General features: G+C 53.5%; 9 protein-coding genes across 9 annotated transcripts; 6 read left to right on the top strand and 3 right to left on the bottom strand.

The window, feature by feature from the left end:
• Positions 1-553: 553 nt before the first annotated feature.
• On the bottom strand, positions 554-3,450 carry M406DRAFT_289023 (riboflavin synthase domain-like protein; the record flags this gene model as incomplete). The annotated part of the gene is made up of 5 exons (XM_040918832.1): positions 554-1,511; positions 1,584-2,706; positions 2,829-2,927; positions 3,004-3,179; positions 3,274-3,450. The coding sequence occupies 5 exons, from the start codon at positions 3,448-3,450 to the stop codon at positions 828-830; spliced, it is 2,259 nt and encodes a 752-aa protein (XP_040778759.1). The 3' UTR covers positions 554-827.
• Positions 3,451-5,625: 2,175 nt separating this feature from the next.
• On the top strand, positions 5,626-6,540 carry M406DRAFT_355719 (RNA-binding domain-containing protein; the record flags this gene model as incomplete). The annotated part of the gene is made up of 2 exons (XM_040923235.1): positions 5,626-6,093; positions 6,311-6,540. Coding segments are annotated over exons 1-2 (426 nt in total), but the record flags the coding sequence as incomplete, so codon positions are not given.
• Positions 6,541-6,847: 307 nt separating this feature from the next.
• Positions 6,848-7,819, top strand: M406DRAFT_355718 (uncharacterized protein). The gene is made up of 2 exons (XM_040923234.1): positions 6,848-6,909; positions 6,969-7,819. Exons 1-2 carry the CDS (start codon positions 6,871-6,873, stop codon positions 7,287-7,289), a joined length of 360 nt encoding a protein of 119 aa, XP_040778757.1. The 5' UTR covers positions 6,848-6,870; the 3' UTR covers positions 7,290-7,819.
• A 390-nt stretch (positions 7,820-8,209) lies between these two features.
• On the top strand, positions 8,210-9,522 carry M406DRAFT_102115 (putative ARF-GTPase activating protein; the record flags this gene model as incomplete). The annotated part of the gene is made up of 3 exons (XM_040914988.1): positions 8,210-8,512; positions 8,635-9,408; positions 9,484-9,522. Coding segments are annotated over exons 1-3 (861 nt in total), but the record flags the coding sequence as incomplete, so codon positions are not given.
• An 862-nt stretch (positions 9,523-10,384) lies between these two features.
• On the top strand, positions 10,385-11,367 carry M406DRAFT_41070 (uncharacterized protein; the record flags this gene model as incomplete). Its single annotated transcript, XM_040924155.1, has 3 exons — positions 10,385-10,435; positions 10,555-11,197; positions 11,285-11,367. The coding sequence occupies 3 exons, from the start codon at positions 10,385-10,387 to the stop codon at positions 11,365-11,367; spliced, it is 777 nt and encodes a 258-aa protein (XP_040778755.1).
• Positions 11,368-12,729: 1,362 nt separating this feature from the next.
• On the top strand, positions 12,730-15,021 carry ARG-2 (cellular response to amino acid starvation). Its single transcript, XM_040915206.1, has 6 exons — positions 12,730-12,869; positions 13,039-13,046; positions 13,114-13,408; positions 13,477-14,431; positions 14,486-14,681; positions 14,774-15,021. Exons 3-6 carry the CDS (start codon positions 13,202-13,204, stop codon positions 14,808-14,810), a joined length of 1,395 nt encoding a protein of 464 aa, XP_040779142.1. The 5' UTR covers positions 12,730-12,869; positions 13,039-13,046; positions 13,114-13,201; the 3' UTR covers positions 14,811-15,021.
• Positions 15,022-15,595: 574 nt separating this feature from the next.
• Positions 15,596-16,559, top strand: M406DRAFT_321724 (COPI associated). The gene is made up of 4 exons (XM_040919544.1): positions 15,596-15,679; positions 15,827-15,898; positions 15,985-16,028; positions 16,120-16,559. Exons 1-4 carry the CDS (start codon positions 15,660-15,662, stop codon positions 16,374-16,376), a joined length of 393 nt encoding a protein of 130 aa, XP_040778754.1. The 5' UTR covers positions 15,596-15,659; the 3' UTR covers positions 16,377-16,559.
• Positions 16,560-17,231: 672 nt separating this feature from the next.
• On the bottom strand, positions 17,232-19,610 carry M406DRAFT_275482 (uncharacterized protein). Its single transcript, XM_040918252.1, has 4 exons — positions 19,309-19,610; positions 18,644-19,227; positions 18,022-18,572; positions 17,232-17,787 (listed from the first exon to the last, which is right to left on the bottom strand). The coding sequence occupies exons 1-4, from the start codon at positions 19,557-19,559 to the stop codon at positions 17,680-17,682; spliced, it is 1,494 nt and encodes a 497-aa protein (XP_040778753.1). The 5' UTR covers positions 19,560-19,610; the 3' UTR covers positions 17,232-17,679.
• Positions 19,611-22,905: 3,295 nt separating this feature from the next.
• On the bottom strand, positions 22,906-24,130 carry M406DRAFT_69906 (uncharacterized protein; the record flags this gene model as incomplete). The annotated part of the gene is made up of 2 exons (XM_040925298.1): positions 22,906-23,441; positions 23,494-24,130. The coding sequence occupies 2 exons, from the start codon at positions 24,128-24,130 to the stop codon at positions 22,906-22,908; spliced, it is 1,173 nt and encodes a 390-aa protein (XP_040778752.1).
• Positions 24,131-25,006: the final 876 nt, after the last annotated feature.

Here is a 25,006-nt window from a genome sequence, read left to right as displayed (position 1 = left end):
ACTGATTCCTTTTCTCTTTTGGCTTGCTTTCATGGGCGGGCGTATGGAAAGGCTATCAGACCAGATCCGTCCACTGTGAACTGGTATCTACACATATCCATACATGTTCCATTTTACTTGACTTTCCTTTTTCTCCTTGGACGGGAAAGTTTATCTATCTACCTGATACACGAATAGCATGACGGTTTTGTTATATTGTGGCAGATGGATACATGAGGCATCCTTTGGTGTGGCGAAAGCCATACCAAAAGGAGGGTTGCACGCAGTGGAAGACGATGAATGGGCGAGTGAAGGCAGGCGGGTGCTTTAATGTTAACAGAATCGTCCTGTATGGATACGATGCGAGACTTGCATTTTCTATTTTCACAGAAGCTGCCATGGACTTCGGTGAAAGAAGTTTTTCTCATGTCCTCATCATGTACTTCCGATTGTCTATCCCAATAAGAAAGAAGAAAAAAAGTTTAATCCACCCAGTTAGTCATTTAAAGAGCGTAGAGGGATCGAGCGTGATCGAAAGTGAAATTCCATAGTAATGAATTTGTTTATTCTGCTCGCATGAGAATTTCCTCATGTGACGGCAAGAAGATTGATTGTACCTGATCAAGGTCTACCGTACCCATGCCACAAATGTGGACGTCCTGCGGCAAGGACATGTCGGCTACTCTAAACCATACAGACTTCGACCCCAAGTTATGATTTTGGAGCCATAATATGCGGTAGGGCCCGCATGGATGATGTGTCGTCCGTGTAGAATTGGCCGTCTTCTCCAACGAGGTCTTAGTGAGAGCTCTGCATCACGTCACGCAAGACAGATTCAGGACCAGCATCTACCATGTCTCCATCCAGACGCCAAACTCCTGCAATACATGCTTAGCTGCCTCATTATCTTTGACCAGACCTCCTATCACTAAGGCATCCTCCAGCGCGAGGCGCACCGACACAGGCATTCTGCCCGCATTACCGCAGATCATGATGATGGGGTTGTGTCCAGATTCGATACCACGCATGATCAAATTACACATCTCTTGTGCGTATCGGCGGATCTGATGCTGGACGTACATCTTGCCCCGGTCGTAGTCGAAGCTCCTGATCCAAGGCGTGTTCTGTGGTCCGATGGGGCCAGGCATGGCGCTCATTCCACTTGGCCCAAGCGACGACTCCTGTTTCGCGTAGGGGTCAAGAAAGCTTTTTTCATCTTCATTGATTGGATCGCGCGAGAAGGCTGGCACAACCGCAAGACCTTTCAAGCGCCGCCAGTTTCCTTCGAAGTGGAAATCCGCATCTTTGCTTCGGCAACCGTAAAAGAGTAGGGTTTTACCGCTTGCTTCGGTATCACACAGGTGACGGTGCTGAATCAGACTGCGGATGGGCGCTATTCCTGTCCCTGTGGCGATGCCGATCAGGGGCCTCTTGAAGCTGTCGTCATCGAACGGCGGAGGATGGCCTGGGTTGATCCCAACAGCCAGTCGTGTTCCTGGTTCCAGAGCTTGAATGTACCTCGAGCAAAGTCCCTGTAAGAGCACCCATTAGTTATTCAAAGTTCAAAGCTCATCAAAACGGCGGAATAAACTGGCTCAACTCACCCTTCTTGGCTTCCGAATGATTGTCTTGTATTCGACCAAAGCAACCAGCAATTCAACGATCCGGGTCTCCGCAGTTTCGTCATGATGCTCAAAGGCGCTGTTGGCGATACTGAATGCTCGGCCACGGATGATTGGGAAGGCTTCTAGGGCGTATCTCACGGGGACCTGGACACCCGGAAAGTCTTCAAGAACCTCCAGGATGGTGCGACGGGGCCGAGATGTGTAGTCATAGAACTCCTGCGTGTTCGACTCGAGTGTGAGCTCCAGCAAGCGTTCCTGCTCGCGCTCGTCTCGAGTATGGCGCCGCAACTGCTTGAGAAATGTGCGGGTTGGGATGGCATTGAAATCGAGATTGTGGAGGAGAATATCCCGTAGGGTTGAGTTGTCGATGGGATGCATGCCGCGCGGGACGGATACTTGCCCAAGCTTGCTGCTCCAGTTGATTCTCAGGTCTGCGACCGGATCCCAGCCCATCAGATGGATTAGTTTCTGGACGTCGGAGGGGAAGTTTTTGGGGTAGATCATGATAGTGTCGCCTGGCAGAAAGTCTGGCAGCTCGCTCTTGTTCCAGTCGCTTTTATAGATCTCCATCGTAAGAAGGCGCACATCTTGCCAGTGGCTGTCCGGGGTGACACGTTTATTAGAGAGAAGCTTGCACTCCCTGGTTCCAGGGATAGGGAGGAGCTCTGTGGGCGGCGGCCCATCCTCGCGAGCGGGCCGGTTGAGATCATACTTGTGAGGATGATCTTTGAGGATGTTATCCCCGTCCGGTTTCGCAGGTCCCCTGATTTTCAGGCGCTCAAGACTAAGTGCGCCGTGTCGAGCGAGTTCACCATATCCGTTTAGGTCGTTGCGACGAAGGTCTTGGTCGTCGGCTTCTTGGGAAGTAGATTTGGGGTGTTGGACATGACTGAGGGCGGCATGCTTCTCTCGGTTCGCCTCCCAGCTTGCGTTCTCATTCGCATGGTTCAGATCCTTGGGATCCATCTCTGCCACTTCGATGGGATACTTTGGTGGGAGAAGTTGGTCGTTAGGTATGGGCGCAATGCCACTGGGCAGCGGATATCGGTTGGATAGATGAGATTGCAGGCCCTGATACCAAGGCAGATAAATGCTGTCAATTCTGCAGGAGCGTCAGAAAGCGTTCTCACCCTGGACAGGCTGATGCACTGGAGATGTCGGCAGGCAGCAGTGGGCTGTGGAGGTGGTGGGTAGGAGGAAAGAAAGAGACATAGGATCGCTTACCCGTTATCGTGCTTCTCGTCGCCTTCCCCGGCTGGGTAGACCTCAGTTGCCCCGAGTTGCAAGAGACGTTTTTGTAGTTTTCTTGCAGCCCAGTTGAATCTAGATACGAGAACGCCGGTCAACGAATGTTTCTGATTGGCGATAAAGCGGGGCGAGATGAGGCAAAAGTTCTCACTTGGGATAGCTGCTGTCGCCAAGGCCGAAGATGGTGAAATTCAGCTGATGCAGACAGCCTAGTGGTAACTTCTTTCTCAAAAGGCTCTTCCAGAAAGCAGTAGCATTGGCAGGCATGTCCCCTTGACCTGTAGTCGATGTGACAAAGATGACAAGCAGATATTGGGCCAGCTCTTTCTATGCAGTGGAAGCCAGCTTTGTTAACATTAATTCTCAAGGGAGCATGTTTGCAAAGGAAAGAAGAACGAACATCCCAAGTTGTGAGACTCACCAGTGATACGTCATTCATCTGTTCAACCAGTGTCTGAAATCGCAACCTCTCAGCAGCCTCCCGAATCTCCTCTGCGATCTCCTGGCTGTGGCCTGTCTCTGTGCCATAGAGAATCAGCAGTGACCTGCCCTCCAGCTCCTGTTCACCTGGCTGATCCTTCCTCTGCCTCGCCTCCATGGTTGGAACACTCAAGGCAGGCACGGCCACTCTCGCCTTCCAGGATGGGCCTTGATGCTGCCCAGAGCAGCTCTTGTCCTTCCCTGCTCAGTGCTGATCCTCTACACATCGACTTTCGGCCTTTCAGCGACAAGGGAAGCTGCAGTTGTGGCTGCTTAGCCCACAGGTTATTCAGTTTGAGATTTGCAGGGGAGGTTAAAGGCTGTGCTTAGTGTCCTGCAAGGAGTGATGTTCCTCGGACAAGATAACTTCTACTGTCACTCAACAACCCGAAGTTGTCTGCTCTGCGAGGAATCGAATTGAGGATAATGGCGCAGAGAAGTTGGTATGTTGTCATGAATTTTAGGCGATTGACATTGTGAATGAAAATGGGAGAAATATTCTGTATCCTTACACCTTGGGATGCTCTGTCATATGTAGAAGTACTTTAAAGGTTACTGTATGTACTTACTCAGATCTTTGTTAGCGCCTTTCTTTTGGCCGAGGTCGGCCAGCAGCCAATCACCCTGGGCGCACATTCTCCTAAACAATCACAGTCCTGGAGGCAAGCATCTGCCAGTCTGCAATGCACTGAAAAGGAGAAGGCAAAAAAGATTAAGATCCCAGAGAAAAAAAGGAAGAACGGAAGCAGAGTCGTTTCAGTAGCCACGATGCAAGGCAAAACGCGGTTAACGGGTCCGAATGTTCAAGTCCGTAATTATTGGATCGCTGTCTCCGATCCGGTTCGGTCAGTGGAATCTCAAAGAATCCCGGAAAATCGCTCCGGTGATGACCACATTTCGGCCGGACTAGGGCCGGCGGGCTCGAAGTGGTCAAAACTTGGCCACTCATATCCTGGCATGGGCCTTGTTTGGAAGGCCTGACATCCCTTCCATAACCATTAAATGATGAACAAAAGTTTAGTGCAAGTTGATGGCCCCCCTCCCCCTCTGCCACAATATAGCTTTTGGAGATCTCCAGTGACTGGCTGCTGCATGCATGTACAGTACAATCACCTCACAGTGTTAGACAGACATTTGTGTGACTGAGCAAGGGGAAGGGTAGCTCTAGGGGCTGCCAGGTTCTTACGCACTTAGGTTGTACTGTGAGAAGCTTAATTGTGGGCGCGTCATGCCAGTAAGAGTGGGTATCCCGTTTGTAGTGCATAGTACAGTAGCATCAGCCATTGAACCTAGCATTTTCTGTGGCAAATGCATGAGCCCTGTATTTTTTTCCGTGGCACACCGAATCAACTCTTGATTTATGATATTTTCCGAGTGAGAGGTTTTGTATGTGTGATTTGTGCCAGTGTAAGGTCTTATGTTCAGTTTCGGTTATTCTCGAGAGATGCTTCATGAGGAGAGGAGAGGAAGACTCAAGTCACATATTGTTGTGGCCCGGGTCGTTGATGGCTAAGGGCTCTCAGTGCTGTATATTAGATTCAGTTATCCTGTACTATGCTGTCATACAGCCCGCCCTTTGTAATGGACTGGATAAGGGAGAGGTCTTCATTGCGTGTCACTCAGCAGTAGGTAGTTCTTTTTGGTCACACAGGCTTCAAACAATAGCTAGGTCATCATTATTGTAGGGTCTGCTTGACAGCGTCTGCCCCTCCGCTCACCCACCACAAAAGGTCCTACAAATAAGTGACAGACCAACCACCTCATAGTTGTCTCCTTTCCTCTCTTTTCTTCTCCAGCAACCATCTCGACATATGTGAGGACGCTCGCTCATCCAGGTTCAATTTTCAAATGCTAAGAAATCCAAGCTCAGGTCCAAGCAACAGTCCAGCTCTTCTTCCCTTATTTGACCATCCACAAGATCGATCTTACTTACCTATCCTGGCAGGCAGGCAAGCTGGGCACAGGTCCACAAGGTCGAACTTTCTGAGCCTCAAGAGGACCTTTCCCCAATCCAAAGACCCCGCTACCACACGTCAAACGGGGCAGTAGAGAAGGTACGTGCCAGCCCGCCCCCAAATTCGTGCGCCACACTTTCCCTCCTAGGGGCGACTTTGGGCGGTCGCAACCCCCCAATCAATCCCCTGTCACGCCTGCCACTTAGCCCCCGGATCCAGACTCGTCACTGGATGGGAGAGCCCCAAAAAAATTATTTGACCCAGTCGCGCAACAACACAAAGGAGCCACAACGTCGTCTCTCTTTCTCTCTTCTTCCCTTCGTCTTCCCTCCTTACACCACAAGATCAATCAACGACAATTGTCGAACAACCCGTCAAGCCTCCTCCCCCCCTCCAATCCACTGCATCTAGGGCACTTAGCTACCCTTTTCCTCCCCCTCCGATTGCAACAGAGTTCAATTCTCAACCCGTCAAAACTTGCAATACTGTGTCCACGTTGACGCTGCAAAGCCGGTCCATCAAAGCTCGACCCAACTTCTCCATCCTGACTAACCGCCACCCAGACCCGGTCCAGATCTTCTCAAAACTTCAAACGATCACCCAGCCAAAATGTCTGCTCAGGAGAACACGCCCGCTGATGTCGCCGTCAACGACGTGACAGCCGCTCTGTCCAATACCGCCATCACCGACAAGCCTACCGATGCCACTGCCCCCAGCCCTGCTGAGGGTTGCCGCCTCTACATCGGAAACCTGGCCTACGCGACAACCGAGGAGGGGTTGAAGGAGTTCTTCAAGGGCTACCTCGTGTAAGTTCCTCATATCTGTTTGCATCGCACCCGCCGTCTGCTCTCCCACCTCATGTCCCTTGCCCTATCGCCCCTCCTCGTAGCTCCCCCCTGTCCACACCCATGTCGCACACGCCTGGCGCCATGGCGCGATCCCGACATTATTGGGCATCACTTGCTATAGATTTCGCGCATCCTGATGAAACATGCCTCGCTGACTTGTCTGTTCTTTCTGCAGTGAGGGTGTCACCATCCCCAAGAACCCCCGCACCGAACGCTCTGTCGGCTATGCCTTCGTCGACCTGTCTACCCCAACCGAGGCCGAGCGCGCCATCGCTGAGCTCTCTGGCAAGGAGATCCTGGAACGTAAGGTCTCTGTTCAGCTGGCCCGCAAGCCCGAGGCCAGCGCTGATAAGCCTGATGCAAACGGTGAGGGCACTGGTACCCACCGACGCCAGTCAACCCGTGGCCGTGGCAGCCGTGGCATTCGCCACCGCGGAGGTCGCGCCGGCAACCGTGGTCGTGAGGTAAGCTGCAGCTCACGAATTTGTATCGCCGATAATCAGCATGAGCTGACATTGCCTTTACCAATAGGACAAGAAGGAGGGTGGCGCTGAGGGCGCCGCTGCGGCCACCGACGACGCCGCGGCAGCTAGCGAGGCTCAACCTTTGCAAGATATTACCAACCAGACTAACAACACTGACCCTGATGGCAAGGCCAAGACTCAGGCTCGCCCTGCTCGCGAGCGCCGCGAACGCGGCCCCCCGGCTGATGGTATCCCTTCTAAGACTAAGGTCATGGTCGCCAACCTGCCTTACGATCTCACCGAGGAAAAGGTAAATGACATTTGTTCTCTGCGGTATGACACCGGCTAATGTCTATGTGCACCATTCAGCTCAAGGAGCTCTTCAGCGAGTACCAGCCGTCCTCGGCCAAGATCGCCTTGCGGCCCATTCCCCGCTTCATGATTAAGAAGCTGCAGGCCCGTGGTGAGCCTCGCAAGGGTCGCGGCTTCGGCTTCGTCACCCTCGCTTCCGAGGAGCTCCAGCAGAAGGCCGTGTCTGAGATGAACGGAAAGGAAATTGAGGGTCGCGAGATCGCTGTCAAGGTTGCCATTGACAATCCTGACAAGCAGGGCGATGGTGAGGAGGGCGACGCTCCTGCCGAGGAGACTGCGAACGGTGCCGAGGAGGCTGCCGCCCCTGTGGCCGCTTAAGCGCTGCTCAGCACGAACCGAACATTCATCTTCATATCATCATTGACCAAGCCTCTCCCAATTCGGGTGGCGTTTCTGGGATGATCATGATGACGGCAGACTCAGAGTTATCACTTTTGGTGCACTTGCAACTACATCATGATTCGACGTCCAGTTTGAGGATTCTTCTGGCTTTGTGGGACATGATGATCGGGACGGGATGAGACTTCTGGCGTCTCTCGAAGGCGCTGAGGTGTGGAGGGCATCAGGAGGATCTCCATTGTCTCTTTTTTATCTATATGACTGCACAGATGAATTCCCACGAGAGCATATTTCTTTCGCCCACTCGCACGTCTGCGTATTGATATTTTCTTTCTCCTTCCCGGCCTGTATTCTATTCGCATTCTGGAACGGGGTTTGCGCATTCGGAAAAGTTGATGCAAAAATGGGAAAAGCTTGAGCAGCCTTTTGGCGATGGACTGATTCGGGGTGGACAGCAAACAGAATTACCGGACAGAAAAGGAAACAAAGAACAAACAGTAATTATCACCACGGTGCTACAATGATCCCGTCTGTAGACCTTGCACCGCTCCGGCCCCTAGCCAATCCTATCCAGGCACGCAGAGATGGATCACAGTGCTGCGCCTAATGCATAAAGTCGGCGATGCGAGTGAACTTCATCGCATTCATAATAACAATCGGAGCCTGGTCTCTCTAGACATCAGATCGAGTATTACCGTGTCTCCGCACGCGAAGTGGTTTTGGTGGCCTTCTTTGTGATGGCCATGTCCGTAGCGATGCGTGTTAGGGTCGCCGGGGTGGTCGTTGGTGTCTGAGGTCTAGGCCGACACTTATTTCCGGCTTGCGCTGCCATTGGTTGCGCAATTCCAATTCCAGATGATCTCCCCTTGCACTTCCAAACATCTCCCATTCCAACCACACGACAAGCGACAAACACCTTTCCAAACCTGTACGAACATCGAGGCCACCCTCAAAGAGTCTGGTCTTCAGCAGAGCTTGATACAGCCAGCCGGTTCATTCAAGCGTCAAGTTGTCCCCGCTTTCCGGGACTCGTTCCCTGCCACCTCCTGACAAGGGTTCCACGCGGACGACCAAATTCAGCTTCCATAGTCTCCCAACCACGACAACACAGGTTTTCAGGAGACCGGCCGTGAGAGAGAGCACAGTGGCCTGCCATGGCTTCGAAAGCCATGTGGGAGGTTGATCCAGAGACAAGGTCAAAGGTGCGCAGCTTGAAGACAAAGCACAACCCCGCGCGATATACGTGACAGCTGGTCTTCTCCCCAATATCCTCCTGCACTCTTACCGCCTTCCTAGACGCTGACGCAGGCACCGCCTAATATAGCTCCTTGCCATCCAGAAGGAATCAGGAAACTCACTCTGCTGCGACTGCAACGCCCCCTCGCCGCAATGGGCCTCTCCGAAATTCGGTATCTTCATCTGCCTGTCTTGCGCTGGCGTGCACCGCGGGCTGGGCGTGCACATCTCCTTCGTCAGATCCATCTCTATGGATGCGTTCAAGCCTGTCGAGATCGAGCGTATGAGGCTGGGAGGAAACGATAATTGGAAGAAGTTCTTTGACGAGCATGAGGATACGCAGATGAGAGGGCTCACATGGGACGACGCCACAATTGCAGAGAGATACAACGGCGCTGCTGGTGAGGAATGGAAGGAAAGACTGAGCGCCAAAGTTGAGGGCAAGGAATATGTCCCCGGCGAGAGGAAGAGTACACCTGCGCCGTCTACACTGCAGACAAAGGGTCTGGCGCCAGGAGGGAACGGTTCGAGGGCGGCGACGCCATTGAGTGGCACGGCAAACAACAGGCCGCAAAGCCCCAGCACGGCGGGCGGGAAGGTCAAGGTGGATGACAAGTATTTTGAGAGCCTGGGCGCGACCAATGCATCGAGGCCAGAGGACCTGCCGCCGAACCAGGGCGGAAAATACGCCGGGTTTGGCAACACGCCAGCCCCGAAGCAGGAGAAGGAGCTGCCTAAGCTCGAGGACCTGCAGAAGGATCCCCTTGCGGCTATCACCAAGGGCTTCGGGTGGTTTTCATCCACTGTGACCAAGACTGCCACCTCTGTGAACAAGGATTTCATCCAGCCCACAACCAAGCAGGTATGTTACGTCTCACAGCTCACGTTGCAAACTGTCAAAGGAAAACAAAGCGAGTACTGATCGTACGCTCTACAGCTTGGAGAGTCGGACTTCGCAGCTCAGGCCAGGACTTTTGGCGGCCGCATCGCGCAGTCGGCCCAGGCGGGTGCACGTAACGCACAGGAGGGCTTCAATAAGTTTGTCGAAGGATCGGACGGTCAACCTTCCCGCAGAACAACCGCGCCCCTGGACGAGAGCAAGAAGGCCTTCTGGGACGACTTTGCGTCAGCCGCTGACCAGCGGAAGAAGCAAGGCAACTCTATCGGGACATCTGCTATGGGCAAAGGGTCGTCTGGGGGTGCCGCGGCAGCAGCAAACAAGAAGGGTCAGGATGAATGGGATGATTGGTGATTTGAGGATCGGGTAGCAGGCGTCTTGGCCGCCCCCTCTTCGTCGTCGGCCAATACGGGCTGGTATATTTCAGTATATTATCTATTTATTCTCTAGGTTGTTTAGGCGCGGTGTGAGGGTGCATTGTACTGTATACAACGGCGGGCTGCTCTGACCGAGCCAATTCGAAGGTGCTTCCCAATTCCGAATCTCGGAATTTTCTCGAGAAAGCCTATTTATGGATCATCACATACATGTAAACCTCCAGGAGGGAGTCCTGGTCGGGAACACTCCAAATCTGTAGCCAGCATTCTCATTAGATTAAAGGAAGAGAATATCAATAGACACGCTCGAGAGCAGTGGTAGCATGTGAAAACGTCATATTGGGGAGGAAACTGCCGTGCTGCGCGATCCTGGTAGCGTCCAATGCAAGGGTCTGGCTCGCCGAGACCGGTGGTAGCCGCAGAGGAGCCTTTCGCCGATTTCCTTGGCCTTGCGTACCCGAGGTCAATTTCCATTCAACGATGCCGCATCTTCAACCGTCGATTCCTCCTCTGCTCCAACCCTGCCGGCTTGCAATTCATTGAGCAAGGTCGCACCTGTCAAGATGTCTGCCTTGCGAATACTCGTGCCCGTCAAGCGGGTCATTGACTATGCGGTAAGCCATCTCCCCCCCCCCCCCGGGGGGGGGCTTCCTGGGCCCGGGCTCTGGCGGAGCGATCTGATCCCGGACTGTATGCGCCCAGCTAACCCAAGGCCGGCCATGAACCCTCTCAGGTCAAACCACGCGTAAACAAAGCCCAGACAGGGGTCGAGACCGCCGGCGTCAAGCACAGCATGAACCCATTCGACGAGCTGTCCATCGAGGAGTCGGTGCGTATCCGCGAGAAGAAGACGGCCCCGGGCGGCGTCGAGGACATTTGCGTGATCAGCGCAGGGCCGACCAAGGCGCAGGACGTCCTGCGCACGGCGATGGCCATGGGCGCGGACCGGGCGATCCACGTTGACGTCAAGGAGGGGGAGGACCTGGAGCCGCTGACGGTGGCGAAGCTGCTGAAGAAGGCGGCCGAGAACGAGAAGAGCAACCTCGTGATCCTCGGGAAGCAGAGCATCGACGACGACGCCGGGCAGACGGGCCAGATGCTCGCGGGCCTGCTGGGGTGGGGCCAGGCCACGCAGGCGAGCAAGGTCGAGTTCGGCGAGGGTGACAGCGTGAGCGTCACGCGGGAGGTGGACGGGGGCGTCGAGACAGTCAGGGGAAAGCTGCCCATGGTGGTGACGACGGATCTGCGGTTGAATGAGCCGCGTTACGCCAGCCTGCCGAACATCATGAAGGCCAAGAAGAAGCCGCTGGAGAAGAAGACCTTGGGCGACTTTGGCGTTGAGAACCAGAGGCGGTTGAAGGTGTTGAAGGTTACTGGTAGGTCTAAACGTGGTGGACTCCTCCCTTTCTGGGGAGTGGTTTGATTTCTTAAACCCTATGGACTGGTTGCTAATTGAGATACAGAGCCGGCACCAAGGCAGGGTGGTGGTAAGGTCGAGGACGTGGACGGTCTCGTGGCGAAGCTCAAGGAACTCGGTGCCATCTAAGAGAGCCTATCGCACTGTATGTGATTGTATAAACCTCGGGGGCACGGCGCACCAGCGTATACGGGGGCCAGCGGATACAGCTTATTATCTTTCAACTTCACATTGGGGCATCCGTCTCCGTCAGGCAGGCCATCGTGAGAGGTATATATAAAACAAAGGAAAGAAAGACAAAAAACTCATAGAAGAATTTGCATTACACGACATGTGAGTGTTGTGCCAACACTAAGGACCAACTCACCCAAGAATTTGTGGGGGAACAGTTGACTGTCGCCATGAGGCTCACATAATTGAGTAAGTCATCCCATGTTAAGTAGGTGGTGCTTTGGTAGCAAGTGTCTCTTGCCACGAAGATTTGCCAGAGAAATTAATGAATGATATTACCCTTGTCTTGCTGAAGTAACATTCGTTGATTCTTGGACTTTTAAGCCTTTCGTCTCCCAGAAGTTTGCTAAGTAGAAGCTGCCTTGCACAGCTTTGCTTCACCATCATGACTGATTAGAGGAATATTGGTGTCAGGATGAAGGGGGGCACATGACGCATCAACAAGGACAAGCGACATCTGCTATGGTATATTGCATATTGCTCTCCAGAGCGCCTGCTCCTAAGTGAACATGTCAGACATGGGAAATGGACCACCAAACCAAGTCAAACGGCCAACACATGTACACACAATGCCCATAATGCCCATAAAACTTGCACCAGCAGCTCATCATCCTCGAGGAGAGACCCCGATTCATATTTGGACCATGCTCAGAAGAGCGCACGTCCACATTATACCAGCACACACCTTCATACCACCCCAACAGCTAGTAAGCAGCATAAAGCAGATTAGTACCGCTCCGGCCGACGCCTTAGACTCAATCCACTTCAGCGGCTCCATGGGACACAGGGCTGGAGAAGAGTTGTCATCGTTACAAAGGACGACGGACGAGACGTCATGATCAATGTGTCGATCAAGAAGTGAGCTGGCGATTTTACGTGACACAATAGATTCCGTTGGACGGCTGGGCGATAAGCTTCGATGTCGGAGGTAGAAAGGTTGCCACGAGCCCCGCCATTTTCAGATCCAAGGGACCGATCCAGGGGAACGGGAATGGGTCTCAGTGGGGGCCTCAGGGGGCCACACCCTAGAAGAACAGAGAGGGATGACGTTGCCCCACCGCCGAGCTCTGCTTGCTCACAGCTGCAGTGCTCAAAAGAGGGAACAAAAAAAAAAAAAACCTTTCCCTAGCGCCCCCATTGGGCGACGCCAATTTCAGCGCTGCGATAGGGCAACTGCCAATGACTCTTTGTTTCTTCATATTCCCTCGCGTTCCCCAATCTACTTCTTTTCTCTCACCTCCCACAAACCACAACCCAGCAACACCCACAGCCATAAGACACTCAACCACACACCCTCTTCCACCTCACAGCATCAATGCTTCAAATCTGATCACAACCCTCCTGTTTACCCCAGACAATCAGCCCTTATGAACGGGCGCCCGTCAGAGTTTACCTCTCAGGTACGTCACCTTCCCAAGGTCTCACCGTCTCGTATCTTGGCATGGCTCAATTCCCGTCTTGGGCAGCTTTGACAAGCTGTCCTGGTACGGCAGCGATGCCTTGACGTCTCGGAGGAGACATGGTTGTTATCTCAACGAAGCTCAATTGCTGATTGCCCCCCCTCTCTAGGACTATCTCTCAGGTTCGTTGTCCCGGGCGATTCATTGCTTGACTCACCGCCCCGCATGCTGACTCTTGTGGCATCTCAGACCATCTGTGGAGGTCTCTCACAGCTTGAAGCTGCTCTACTGCCAACCTGCCCTGAACATCTACCACCTGAAACCTAAACGACATGTTCTCTCGCGTCTTCGTCGCCGCCGCCGGTAAGCCTTCGGCCACCGGTGCCGCAGGCATGGCGCTCCGTTTCCGCCCCTTTGTGGGCCAGGCTCGATTCGCGAGCAAGCAGGCATTTGCTGGCAGCAAGGGAAGGGAGATGCCGATCCGCAGGTCTCGGGCTACGGCTCCTGTGGACGGCCTCGATGCCACCTTCACTATCCGGGTACGAGAGCCCTACTGCTCCTGATAAGCCTCTTTTGGGAGTTCCTCCCCACTAATCCCCCAAGTTAGGATGGTCCCGTCTTCCATGGCACTGCTTTTGGCGCCAACTCCAACATCTCCGGAGAGGCCGTCTTTACCACCTCCCTGGTCGGTTACCCTGAATCTATGACCGATCCCTCATATCGTGGCCAAATCTTGGTCTTCACCCAGCCTCTCATCGGCAACTACGGTGTCCCCTCGAATGTCCGCGACAAGTACAACCTTTTGCAGTACTTCGAGTCCCCTCACATCCAGTGCGCTGGAATTGTTGTGTCGGATGTGGCTAAGAAATACAGCCATTGGACTGCTGTGGAGAGCTTGGGCGACTGGTGCGCGAGGGAGGGAGTGCCCGCCATTTCCGGTGTCGACACTCGTGCTATTGTCACACATCTTCGGGAGCAGGGCTCCTCTCTGGCAAGGATCTCCATTGGTGACGAGTACGATGCCGACGAGGACGAAAGCTTCACCGACCCCGGCCAGATCAACCTCGTGAAGAAGGTGAGCACCAAGGCGCCCTTTGTCGTCTCAGCACCCAACTCCACCTTCCACGTGGCTTTGATCGACTGCGGAGTGAAGGAGAACATCCTGCGCAGCCTGATCAGTCGAGGAGCGACTGTGACGGTTCTGCCGTACAACTACCCGGTCCACAAGGTCGCAGACGAGGTGGATGGCGTCTTCATCTCCAACGGCCCAGGTGACCCGACTCACTGCCAGGATACCATCTACAACCTCGCTCGGTTGATCGAGACTTCGTCAGTTCCGATCATGGGAATCTGCCTGGGTCACCAACTGCTGGCCCTGGCCACGGGTGCTCGCACGATCAAGATGAAGTACGGCAACCGTGCACACAACATTCCGGCTCTGGATTTGACTACGGGTCAATGCCATATCACGAGCCAGAACCACGGCTACGCTGTCGACACCAGCACACTGCACCCTGACTTCAAGGAGTACTTTGTCAATCTGAACGACGGGAGTAATGAGGGTAAGAAGGTTTACAAGAGTTCCATTGTTCAGGCATAGACTAACAGGGGTTCAGGGATGATGCACAAGACTCGACCGATTTTCTCAACGCAGTTCCATCCTGAGGCTAAGGGCGGTCCCATGGACAGCTCGTACCTCTTTGATCGGTACCTCCAGGACGTGAAGACGTTCAAGGATAGCCAGAAGGTGTACAAGGACAACCGGCCATCTGGTCTTCTCCTGGAGCTCTTGTCCAAGGAGCGTGTTGGAGTGTAAGTTCCAGTCTTGAACAAGGCCAGGCTCAAGCTTTGTGCCGTCCCTCCCCCGAGACCTAAGTGCATCAATATTAACAATTCCGTTATAGTGAGCCGGCCTTTTTCAACGAGGCCACTGCCGCTTAGGAGAAATCAAAGCGAGTTTAACAGCATCGGGAGCTGGAACTGGAGCCGAGACTTGGCACAGTAGGAAGCTCAAGAATGTGAGAAGACCTTTGGGGAAGAGATGCAGCAAGTGAAGGTCGAAAATTTTGATTTCAGTGGCCTCTTTTCTTTAGCGAACACAGTGATGATAGTTTAGCATACGATAATGCAACCAGTGCTTTGAGTCACTCGCAGATATATTCACAGCTTTTGCTTATTCATTGCTTGCCCAAAGATATCGCAAGTGGTTGTTGCTGTACAGCTGGGCAGTTGCATGATGCCCGCTTCATGGCCTTGAACCCATCAAGAATAACTAACTGATGGTACCAATGTATCCCATGACCTGATGACGAGTTCTCCAGTTCCATGACTAGCGAAGTGAGTGAGGAAGATGATAAGAGTAGATTGGTCAAGCTGCGCTCTCTGTGAACCTTGTGCCCTAGCTTGGGGGTCCCAGATTCCATCTGCATTTGCAGTTCTCGGGCGCTGTCTCTTGGAGGACTTGTTCTGGTGGGCACTGGGAGCAAAACTTACTCAGGCACTAAAGTGACGTCAGGAGGGTTAGGGTTGTAAAGGTGGTCAGGGGCTGGGTCGCAGGGGTCTGGAACTCAGCTGCTGCAAGGAAGTGCGTCCTGAAGAGAAGCCCATCTTTTTCGCGCCTACGTAAACCCTTTCCACGTCTGCGCTTATCAAAAGTGCCTCTCTTTCCGTCCACACGAGAAAACACCTCCATACGCTTCCCTACTTTGCCCAAGCAACTCTTTTTTGCCCTTCCCAAACCAAGACGTCAGCTCTTCGGACCCTCTGCGACCGTAAAATTCAACCATCAAGATGGACTTCTCGGACAGCTTGTGAGTGTCCGCGCATCCACGAGCTCGGCAGGAGCCTTCCAATGTGACCTTCAATTGCGACCCCTTTGAGCTGCCAGCTTGCGGCGCGGACGATGTCTCGCACGGCCATTGAGTGTTTTTTGCTAACGCGCGGCGTACTAATCGCAGTCGCATCGTCAACCTGGTGGTTGCGGTGATCATGGTCCTCGGCGGCATCTCGCAGTTCTTCCCCATTAGCTTGTACGTTCATCCCCCCTCCTCTCAAGCCTCTTTCTAATACAAGGCTTTGTGCGACTCAATGCTGAAACCCCCTTTCCCCCCTCCAGCCAATCTATCATCATTGGAGTCTACGTGATCATCTTTGGTCTTGGTGAGCTACTCTTAACCTTTCTCTTTCCCGCGCGCAGGAGGCATGTCGACCACGTTTGCTGACAATGGTGAACCCTGCCCGCCCGCCACAGCCACCGGCCTCCTCGAGTTCCAGATCCCGCCTCAAGTCTCGCGCTACGCCTCTTTCCTCTTCTCCTTCATCGGCCGTGGCGCCTTCTACATCTTTGTCGGCTCGATCCTGCTGCACGACGGCGTCCTGCGCATCATCGCCGGCTCGATCGTCGGCCTTATCGGCGTCTGCTATGTCGTCCTCGAGTTCATCCCTAGCATCGAGCCGCCTGCCAACATGAGGGAGGCCGACGCCGGCTGGGGCGCAGAGCAGGTGTAAAGTGCAGCCAGGTGGAGCTCCCAGGACCCCACACGAGCCTCTTCATCCTGCTTCGCAACTGCGCACAAAGGCAGTGGGACGCGGTTCCGTGGAGCCCATTTGTTGATGAGGTCCCGACCGGATACCTGGACAATTAGCTGGGCGGACGGGCAAGTCTTGAATCATTTGAGGACGATGACCTGGTCGCATTCCTTTTCTTTCTCCTTGTTTTATATTTAGGGGAGAGAGGGGCGGCCGAGGGCGTGGCCTGGGGGCTAGGCTCCTGAGTTTGAACGTTAAGACAGTGGTGCGTTAACCAGCGGAAGATTTGAGGTGTATGTGGAAATAGGGATGCATGGCGTGGCAGTATGTATGAAGTCGGGTACGGTATATTTTTCTTTTCTTGCTTGTTGTTTTGCTCTTTTTTTGAACCCGGGGAAAATTTGGCGACAGGAGCATTGAAAATACTCGGAAACCCCTAGTGGTGTAAGGTTCTCATTGCATACCTCTGTATACCAGTAACTCTCACTTATGAGCGGCGAGAGGACCTCATGTGGGTTTGGTCCGCTAGAGAAAGGACAGAAAAGACGGAGGCGACGGCGACGTTGATGGCGCAGGGTGGCTAGCCGGCTTGACTTGTGCAGTGTGTTCTTTACAAATAGACGACGAAATTTTTTAACCTCGAAACCTTTATACAAACCCGTTCTCTCTCTTCCTTTGGTGTTTGTTGACATGCCGACGATCGGCCAGAAGTGGAGCCCAGAGTCTTGAAATTGCCTTGTCGCCCAGCACATGAGTAGCCGCGTGTAAAATAGAGTCTCGTCAATACAAAAAAGTGTATGTATGAAGAGTAAAATAAAATTATGTCAGAATTCTGTTTGAAGCGCATTTGACGACCCCAAGGTCTTGCTTTGGTCTTTCTTTGATTAATATCTCTCTCGATATTTTGTTCAAAAAGAAGAACAAAAAAAAAAAAAAGTCAAGCCAATCCAACCCATTTTGCACCTTGTCCCTTTGTCGCCTGCGCCGTTGTGACAAGAACGCCGCGATTCCTTCTCGTCGTAAGCCTGGAGGCCTCGTCCATGGTGCCTGGAAACCTCGAAATGGCTCTCATGGGCCAGCGCCATTTTTATACAGATCCATGTACTAGTGTTGATTCCCAAAGAAAGCATGACTCCGCCAAGTGCTATTGTAAGAATCCCTTTTCTCTCTTGCGCCCTCATTTATTTGTAAAGAAACTCCCAATTTTGGTGCTTCCGTGTTGACCGCGGAGAAGAAACCAGAGAAAATACTTTTGTCGGTTCGCGCTGGCAATTAGACAACATCAACTTCCTAGTTCCGCAAGTTCCCTCTCTTTCGCTGCCAGCATTTCTCGCATCCGCTCGGCTTCTCTCTGTAAGGCTGCGCGCTTTTCGGCCTTGCTCACGTCGCTCTCGCTGCTGAGCCGTCTTGTTATGTCCGAGTACACAGAGCCAGGGGTTGGGCTCGCCGCTGAATAGGCCACGGGGCTAGGTGCTGACGCCACAGTGCCCGCGGGCGATCCCAAATATGGACGAGAGTGCGTTAGCTCCCCTGCGCCTGTCATGTGTGGCGACCGTTGGATGGTCGGTGCATGTAGTGGTGTGGGTTGTGATGGTGGTGCTGCTGCTGCTGCTGCCGCCGCCACCGCGGCCGCAGGTGGGTTCAGGATTGATTTAATCGAGGACAGACGCTTGCTGTTCTCAGGCTCTGCAGAATTCGGGTAGTCAACCTCTCCAAACGATCGTTTTCGCACCGGCGACAGGAAGGACGCAGGCGAGAGCGAGGATTGTCGACCAGACGTCGCCGGGAGAGAGGTGATCGGAGCGAGCCTATTGTCATCAGTGAGGGACTCAGGGACGTCGCGATGAAGTCGCAGGTTGGAAGAGTACTGCGTCAAATCTCCGGACGGCAGAGGGGGCGACGGTCGATTCTGCCGCAGAACGCTCTCCGGAACGAGCTGTAGAGGTTGTTGTTGCTGTCGTCGCCTGACGCCGAGGTTTATCGAGCCGTCAGGGTTCACAGAGCCGCGCTCACTGGACTCGTTCGGCGGAGGCGGGCTTGACTCAATCGACTCAGCCGGCGCACTCTCTTCAGCAGCGGGCTCATACGACGCCGGTATTACTCGTTTTCTGCGCTTGATGACGGATTTTTTCATCGCGACAGGCCGATGGACGCCATGGAGTTTGTAGTAGAGGCCTTGGATAAGTCAGTCAGCCCACCCTTCTCAAGCAGGTTACTTGCTGCGCCTTCGTTCTCAGGTCTCTTACCGCATGCGTTGCAGATGGTGTGCCCTTGCTCGTCTCTCCTCCACAGCGGCGTGATGGTCGTCCCGCAATTCTGGCAAGCAATCACCACGGTTGTGTTCTGGTCGTGAGCCTGTTGGCCCTGGCCCCGGTTCTGGCCTCGCGTTGCTGCCACATCTATCGCGTGGTGGTGGTCGTCGGCGGACTCAGCAGCCGCAGTGCTCTGCCCTGGGTTCTGGCCCTGGTTCTGAAGCATACCCAGGCTGGCACTCTTGGCAATGCGATTATTGTACGCTGGGCATCCGCTGCACCCCTCTGCGCCACCGGTGCCATTGCAACGGCCACCGCCGGGACAGGTTCCGTTCGGCATGTGATCTGCCGCCACGTACTTTGCGCCCGCCGTGCTGGAAACAGCCTGCGACCCCGATGCTACCGGCGACGATCTGTCAGTATGTGGCGGCGGTACGCTCGGCACAGTCGTCGGAGGTCGCTTCAAGTTCGTGGGCCGAGCAGCGTTTCTCGCCTTGAAATACAGGCCGCACGCGTTGCAGATGGTTGCGCCCTGGGGTGATCTTCGCCAGAGAGGAGTTCGACTTGTGCCGCAGTTGCTGGACTGACATCAGCACACATCATCGAACGTAGGAATGAGGAAGAAAGAAAGAGGAAGAGAGAAAAAGAGGTATCCTCACCTGCATATCTGGCCGCTCTGCGTCGATCCAGTGATCGAACACGGAGCATCCGTCATCCCGTCTGACGGCATCTGCTGCTCGTAGGCAGAGGGCGCAGGACTTATGGGATGGGAGGCTTGGCCCTCGTTGAGATATGGGCTCCTTTCGCACTGCTTAGGCCTCAGAGGGCTCGGAGTCCTGCTATGCCGGCTGCTGCCTTCTGGAGGAGGAGAACGAGCCATGAGGCTGGGGTCGCCCGACTTGGAGGACATGGGTCTGGAGGGGAGAGCAGTTCGTAAGGGGCTGGACAGCTCCTTTTTGGGCTGCATGGCAGCAGTGTCCGCCCGTACATCCAAGGTCGTCATCTTGACCGCTCTCACTCCTGTTCTTCCTCTTTTCCCCCCGGGTTTTTTAAGGTGGTGGCGGTGGTGGGTGTGGTCAGCTTATGCCTCCCAGAGAGTTAGTTGTATTGCGTGTTCGGCTTCGCCAAAGGTCTGGTGACAGCAAAGTTGGTCCTCTCCGGTGTTGCACAAGAGGCGTGTTGTCAGCTTCGCAACGAGGACATGAGTTCGATCAGGTCCGTGTGACTTGAAACGGTTCAGGCGACTGCTGGCTGGTCTGCAGGGAGGTCTACAGCGCTGGGGGAACCAAGTTATCAGTGGTTCTGACACCCTGGCGGAGACTCGGTCTTTGTAGTCGAGGTGCGTGCGTTGTCCCGGTAGAGTCGGCCGAAGGAGTGGCGACAGGGTCACGAGACAAAGCCAGGGTACGTTTTTGAACCTTAAAAGGGGATGTGTCTCTCCAGCAGGAGGAGCAGATTCCAAGGCTAAGAGCAATCGTGTGGTAGCACCTTGCACACCGTGAAGCTGTGAAAAGACAGACCAGGACGCAAGCTGTACGTAAGAATGAGATTTTCGAACCAGACAACGCCCAAGGCCTAACGCAGGTGTCAAACAAAGGCCAGTTGGTGTGTCATGAACCTGCCAGGGAGGATGGGTTGGTGGCGGTGACGGCCCGGCACTGCTTAGGCGGCGGAGCCTACGAATGCAGCCACGAAAAAGGACCAAGGTGAAGACGCCCACCACGGTCTGGTGGGGTTGGAGGACGAGGACGAGGAGGGGGTGGTTGCTGGAGCACACCCTGCTGCGTGTTCTACCCACTTGAAAGCTGACCCCTGGCCCGAGCGGAAAGTTGTTTCGCCAATATTGGAACCGCTGCGGTCTGTACGCAAGCTGAGAGAAGAGAGGTGATGGGGCACGATAATGCACGGCTTAGAAGAACGAGGTGTGGCACTGGGGGGGGGGGCCACACAGAGCTGGCTGGATGCCACCGCGGATGACGAGCCGTTGCAGTAGTCTGGATTTCCAGCCCTCTGGCACGCGCCTATTGGTATGCGTGTGCGTCTGGATGGTGTGATGGAGGGGTGTGGTGCGGGACGATAGGTTGGTAAGGTATCAAAGTAAGGAGAAAACAGAAAAAAAAAAAGAAAGGATTGGGTCACGTCAGCAGCACACAGAAATCCCTTTTCCCTCTTCTTGCTTCTTGGCTATCTTTGTTGCCTCCTCCCGGGACCCCGACGGCCAGTAGCGACTTCTGACTCTGTCCTTCCCAATGCCATGTGCAATCCGACGCCTGTTTAGGCCCTAGACTTTTCCATCTAAAGGCCGACAAAGGAGGAAACCAGTCTTGACCTATCAAAAAACGGCTATTGCCAATAAATCTTTAATTGGGTCCTCCTGGCCTTGTCAGGGGGTGGGGAGGGGGGCGGCTCTAGCACTTTATCGGTGTGGAGCCTACATGGATCCCTGGGTGGTAGCGAGCAGACGCCGAGCACCCTGTGTGCCCATGTCAGATGGTAGTGGTGTTCTATCATGATATGGTGTAAGGTTATCAGATTCTCCTCCAGATGGGGGCTGCCTGGATTGATCTATTCAACAACCTTGCATCCTTCGAGTCTATTTTTTTTTCTTCTAAAATCAATTTTTTAGTCCTTTTTCTTTTCTTTCTTCCTTCTTGATTGTCTCTTTTTCTCCTCTCTCTTCTCACTCCGCCTTTTTCTTCTTCGGTCTCCGGCTTTCCTTTCCGTCGTCACGCACGACCATGCTTGGTAATCTGTCTTATTTCCCGACTAAACATATCATAGTACCAAGTACTTGTTTTTTTAGGTCTTGTCAATCGATAGTCGAATCCTGCCAGACAGCAAATGAATTATTACGAGCTGCGCACTTCAACTGCCAGTGATTTCTTTCGGATACCCAATTCCCTCTGTCCAATCTTGCCCCTGGATCCTTTTCTTCTTAGTCCCCCCGCCCCCTTCTCTTTTCTGGTCAGCATTCAAAGATGTGAGGGAGGCACTAAGGACTGTAAGGCTAAGTCCCGGGAAGTCGAACCGAAAACCAAGATCTTTGTCCACTCATGGTTGAGTGGCTTGGCGAGTTGCATGACTTAAAACTAGCGACAGTTTACGCGGTATTGGAAAACTCGTATGTTCAATGGCAGGAAGCCTCTCCATGACCATGTCTATTTCAGCGACGGGAAAGGGGGACATAAACGGAGGAGAAGCCACGGACGACCTCGGCCGATGGGACCCACGCCTCTCCGAGGTAACTCGTCTCGGAGGTACTCTCCCGGCGTCTCCGCGCCTATGGGGCCACGGCACCTGTAGATCGTCCCACACTTTTCATATCTTGATAATCTCAGAAAGGTGGGGGATCAGTTGAGGATCAGACCAGGGGCCCCCAGTACGATTAAGGAGAAACGATCAAGGCCCCTCGGCATCCGGCCCCCACAAAACACAAAAGTCTCTTCTGCCGCAGGGTTGTTTTGGTCCTTCAGTTGGTTGTCGAGCCTGGACTGGCCTCGCATAATCTCTTCGGTACCGAACGGACGTGTGTGCTCTCTGGTCCTTACGATAGCCTTCTTTAGCTACAGGTCTATTGGATGTGTGCCACACCAAACAACGGAGAAGCCAAAGGGGACGATCGTGGACGACGTAGGAGCTACGGCAGCGGTGGGCGGTAATCATCGTGGGCTTCAACAAACAAGTCGGGGGGGTGACCTCAGAGCCTTGCATCGGGTTTCGGACCACATATCCATTTAGACTCCATAGGCCTCGATCTCCATGAACCACCGAGTACGGTATGTCTTCGCGATAAGAAATAGAGTCCGCCAGCGCGCATGACACTCCACAGGAGAATGGGCGAGGCCACTTTCTCTGCGGGTCGATTTTTGCGCCCCTGTCATCATGACACAGCCGCAGGAATACGTCAGGATTCTAGAGTCCGAACCCCGTAAGCCACTCCCACAATATGTGCCTTTTGGGCACTTCATCAATCCTATATTACTCTCCGATACGAGTATAGGTCTGATGGAGAAAGCACTCTTCACAATGGCGTGACCGTGAGGTACCAAAGACCTTGAAGTTTCCTGTTCCATTGCATCATGTCTTTGAAGCTTAGAAGATCCATCTACTATGCGTAATCATCCATGCGTGATTCCACACATCTGATGTAACGGCCGTAAGCAAGTCTCCCTCCTCCTCTTCCTTACCAGGCCTCTCTCCAAGAATTCCCGTTGCATAATATCCCCCTCGCTGATAGTCACAAGGAAAGTGAGCCTTCAGAGATCACGGTCAGCCTCCACGTGCTTGCGCTTTGGGAAGTACTCGCGGTGGGCAACGAGAGACTCCCGTGCCAGCATCACCGAGATGGCGATGGCTAGTGAAGAATCCAACCAATGGGTCTTCTTTGACACGTCGAGCTCGGCAAAGGGGGTCGGCTCTTCGTCATTGTCCTGATCCGTGTCTGCTGTAAAGATCAAGACAATGTGCTGAATCACGACGAAGATGGTGATGAGGCGAGGATAGTGGTTGGTGCCGCGCTGGATCCACTTGGCCCGATAGCTTCGAATCAACGACTGGCACCTCTCCACCACGATCTGGCCACTGCTGGCCGCATGGAAATTCGTGAAGGTGACGGTGAAGACCGGACTGGTATAGTCGTGTGTGCCGAAAAGGTTAGCGTCCTTCTCTGCCCAGCAGACGTATCGCCCAATCTCGTTGCTGACCAGGGGTGCGATCTTGTCGTGCTGACCGCCTTGACGATAGGCTCTGATACGGGTATGAAGCTCGAAGAGACCTCGAAGTGCTTTCGTGGCTATGGCCAGTCAGTTAGCAAGGCGTCGATCATCGCCAGGAGTAGCACTTACCATGATAGTCGCTCTTTTCGGCTCTGATGAGGGCCTTTCCATCACTGTCCACTGGCATAAAGAGCCCATACGGCACGGGGTGATCGCGGAGGCCCCAGGCACCCCAATCAGATGGCATCAGCGGGTATAAACCTCGCAGATAAAGCAGCTTATAAAGTCGACGAGCATCGCTTGGCCAGTTGTCAATACCAGGGGTGGTCCGCTTATGTTTCATGTAATCACGCAGGTCGTGCGCGTTGATGAGAAGATCCTCCTCAGATTCGATGTCAAGTTCCTCGTCGAGGTCTTCGTCGGTTTCAAGATGCTCGTCCTCAACACCGTCTTCTGAGTTTGCACCTGGTGCCAGGGTACGTAAGTCGTCATTGTCGTGGAGGAGAGAGGGCATGTCCACCGGAGACTGATCCTCCTCCGCATTGTCAACCTCTATGCTGAGAATAAGGCCTTCATTTCTTAACATAGCGTCGCGAGTCTTGTCAGTCAAAGGAGCCAAAGGCGGCTCATCCTCGTCATTATGATCTCGCTGGTCTTCGCCGGATCTTCTATTCTCTTCAAACTGTTGGCTGTCGTTCGCGAAACCTCGGCCATGCTGAGACAGCTTCGGAGCCATATCCTCGTCTTCCTCTTGTTTTATGCGCATCATGTCATTGGGCTCTGCTGGGCTTGGAGGCGAACGATTCAGGTTGGACTCTTGGGTTGGGGTCTTGAATCTTCTCGTTGCTTGGTAGGAGGCAGCAGATTGGCCTTGCCTATCTCCAAGATGTCGAGCTGACTTCGGTCTGGCGACCCGGCCCTGAAATACTCGGTGGAGAATATCCATTGTTACGGTTGTTGCCTGCTATTGTCTTGAAAGCGAGACGAGAGTGGTTGAGATAGTCAACGAGAGAAACTCATGGTATGCTGACCTACGTGGGTTTTGAAAGCTTGAAGTCATCAGTCGGTGGTCGCAAGAAGATGGTCGAATTTCCAGGTTGGGAAACTTCGAGAAACCTGAGGTGAGTCTCAAGTTGCTGTATCTGCGCGTCGGAAATCGTGAATAAACAATCGTGAGCTGGGATCCCATCCGATGACCTCCGTTACAAAGCCAGTTCTTCGAGTCTTTTCATTACCTGAAGTTCAATATAAAGAGCCACGTTGGTTTTTTATTTATTTGAGAGGAGGATAAAGACAAAATAGTATCAAAAGTACGTAGGACATTCAAGGGAAAGAGCGCTGTTGTATGATGCTACTTCCGCATTTGGCCATGTAAGTGAGTGGCAGGGATCTTGGGCTCAGATAAAGTGGGCCCTGCCTCAAAAACAGTTCTCGGCCTTCTACAGCACACTGCGGTCCCTTGCAAATACGTAGAGCGTGAACCGCGACCCAAACGCGCGCCCAACCCTAGAACGGCAGTGTTTTCTTGCCGCATCTTGACCAACGTCCCTGTCCACCACTACCTTTGATTTTGACCACATTGTTGACCAAATTGTGTCTCCGACTATCCTAAGCTCTTCGTTCTATCCCGGTCTACAATTCA

This window comes from Cryphonectria parasitica, assembly GCF_011745365.1.
Source record: "Cryphonectria parasitica EP155 unplaced genomic scaffold M406scaffold_3, whole genome shotgun sequence".
Lineage (NCBI taxonomy): Eukaryota > Fungi > Ascomycota > Sordariomycetes > Diaporthales > Cryphonectriaceae > Cryphonectria > Cryphonectria parasitica.
Note: the sequence above shows the minus strand (reverse complement) of the source record. Positions and strands in the feature narration are given on the sequence as shown.

Excerpts from the sequence above, each read along its gene's own strand:
- ARG-2 (XM_040915206.1), top strand. The coding sequence starts at position 13,202 with ATGTTCTCTCGCGTCTTCGTCGCCGCCGCCGGTAAGCCTTCGGCCACC. Across the intron at positions 13,409-13,476 it reads ATGCCACCTTCACTATCCGG|GATGGTCCCGTCTTCCATGG; the intron begins GTACGAGAGCCC and ends CCCCCAAGTTAG. Across the intron at positions 14,432-14,485 it reads GAACGACGGGAGTAATGAGG|GGATGATGCACAAGACTCGA; the intron begins GTAAGAAGGTTT and ends ACAGGGGTTCAG.
- M406DRAFT_321724 (XM_040919544.1), top strand. The coding sequence starts at position 15,660 with ATGGACTTCTCGGACAGCTT. Across the intron at positions 15,899-15,984 it reads CAGTTCTTCCCCATTAGCTT|CCAATCTATCATCATTGGAG; the intron begins GTACGTTCATCC and ends TCCCCCCTCCAG. Across the intron at positions 16,029-16,119 it reads CGTGATCATCTTTGGTCTTG|CCACCGGCCTCCTCGAGTTC; the intron begins GTGAGCTACTCT and ends CGCCCGCCACAG.
- M406DRAFT_275482 (XM_040918252.1), bottom strand. The coding sequence starts at position 19,559 with ATGTCCTCCAAGTCGGGCGACCCCAGCCTCATGGCTCGTTCTCCTCCT. Across the intron at positions 19,228-19,308 it reads CAGAGCGGCCAGATATGCAG|CAACTGCGGCACAAGTCGAA; the intron begins GTGAGGATACCT and ends ATGTCAGTCCAG. Across the intron at positions 17,788-18,021 it reads TGAACCCACCTGCGGCCGCG|AGCGACGTGAGCAAGGCCGA; the intron begins GTGGCGGCGGCA and ends CTCAGCAGCGAG.
- M406DRAFT_355718 (XM_040923234.1), top strand. The coding sequence starts at position 6,871 with ATGGTCGCCAACCTGCCTTACGATCTCACCGAGGAAAAG. Across the intron at positions 6,910-6,968 it reads ACGATCTCACCGAGGAAAAG|CTCAAGGAGCTCTTCAGCGA; the intron begins GTAAATGACATT and ends TGCACCATTCAG.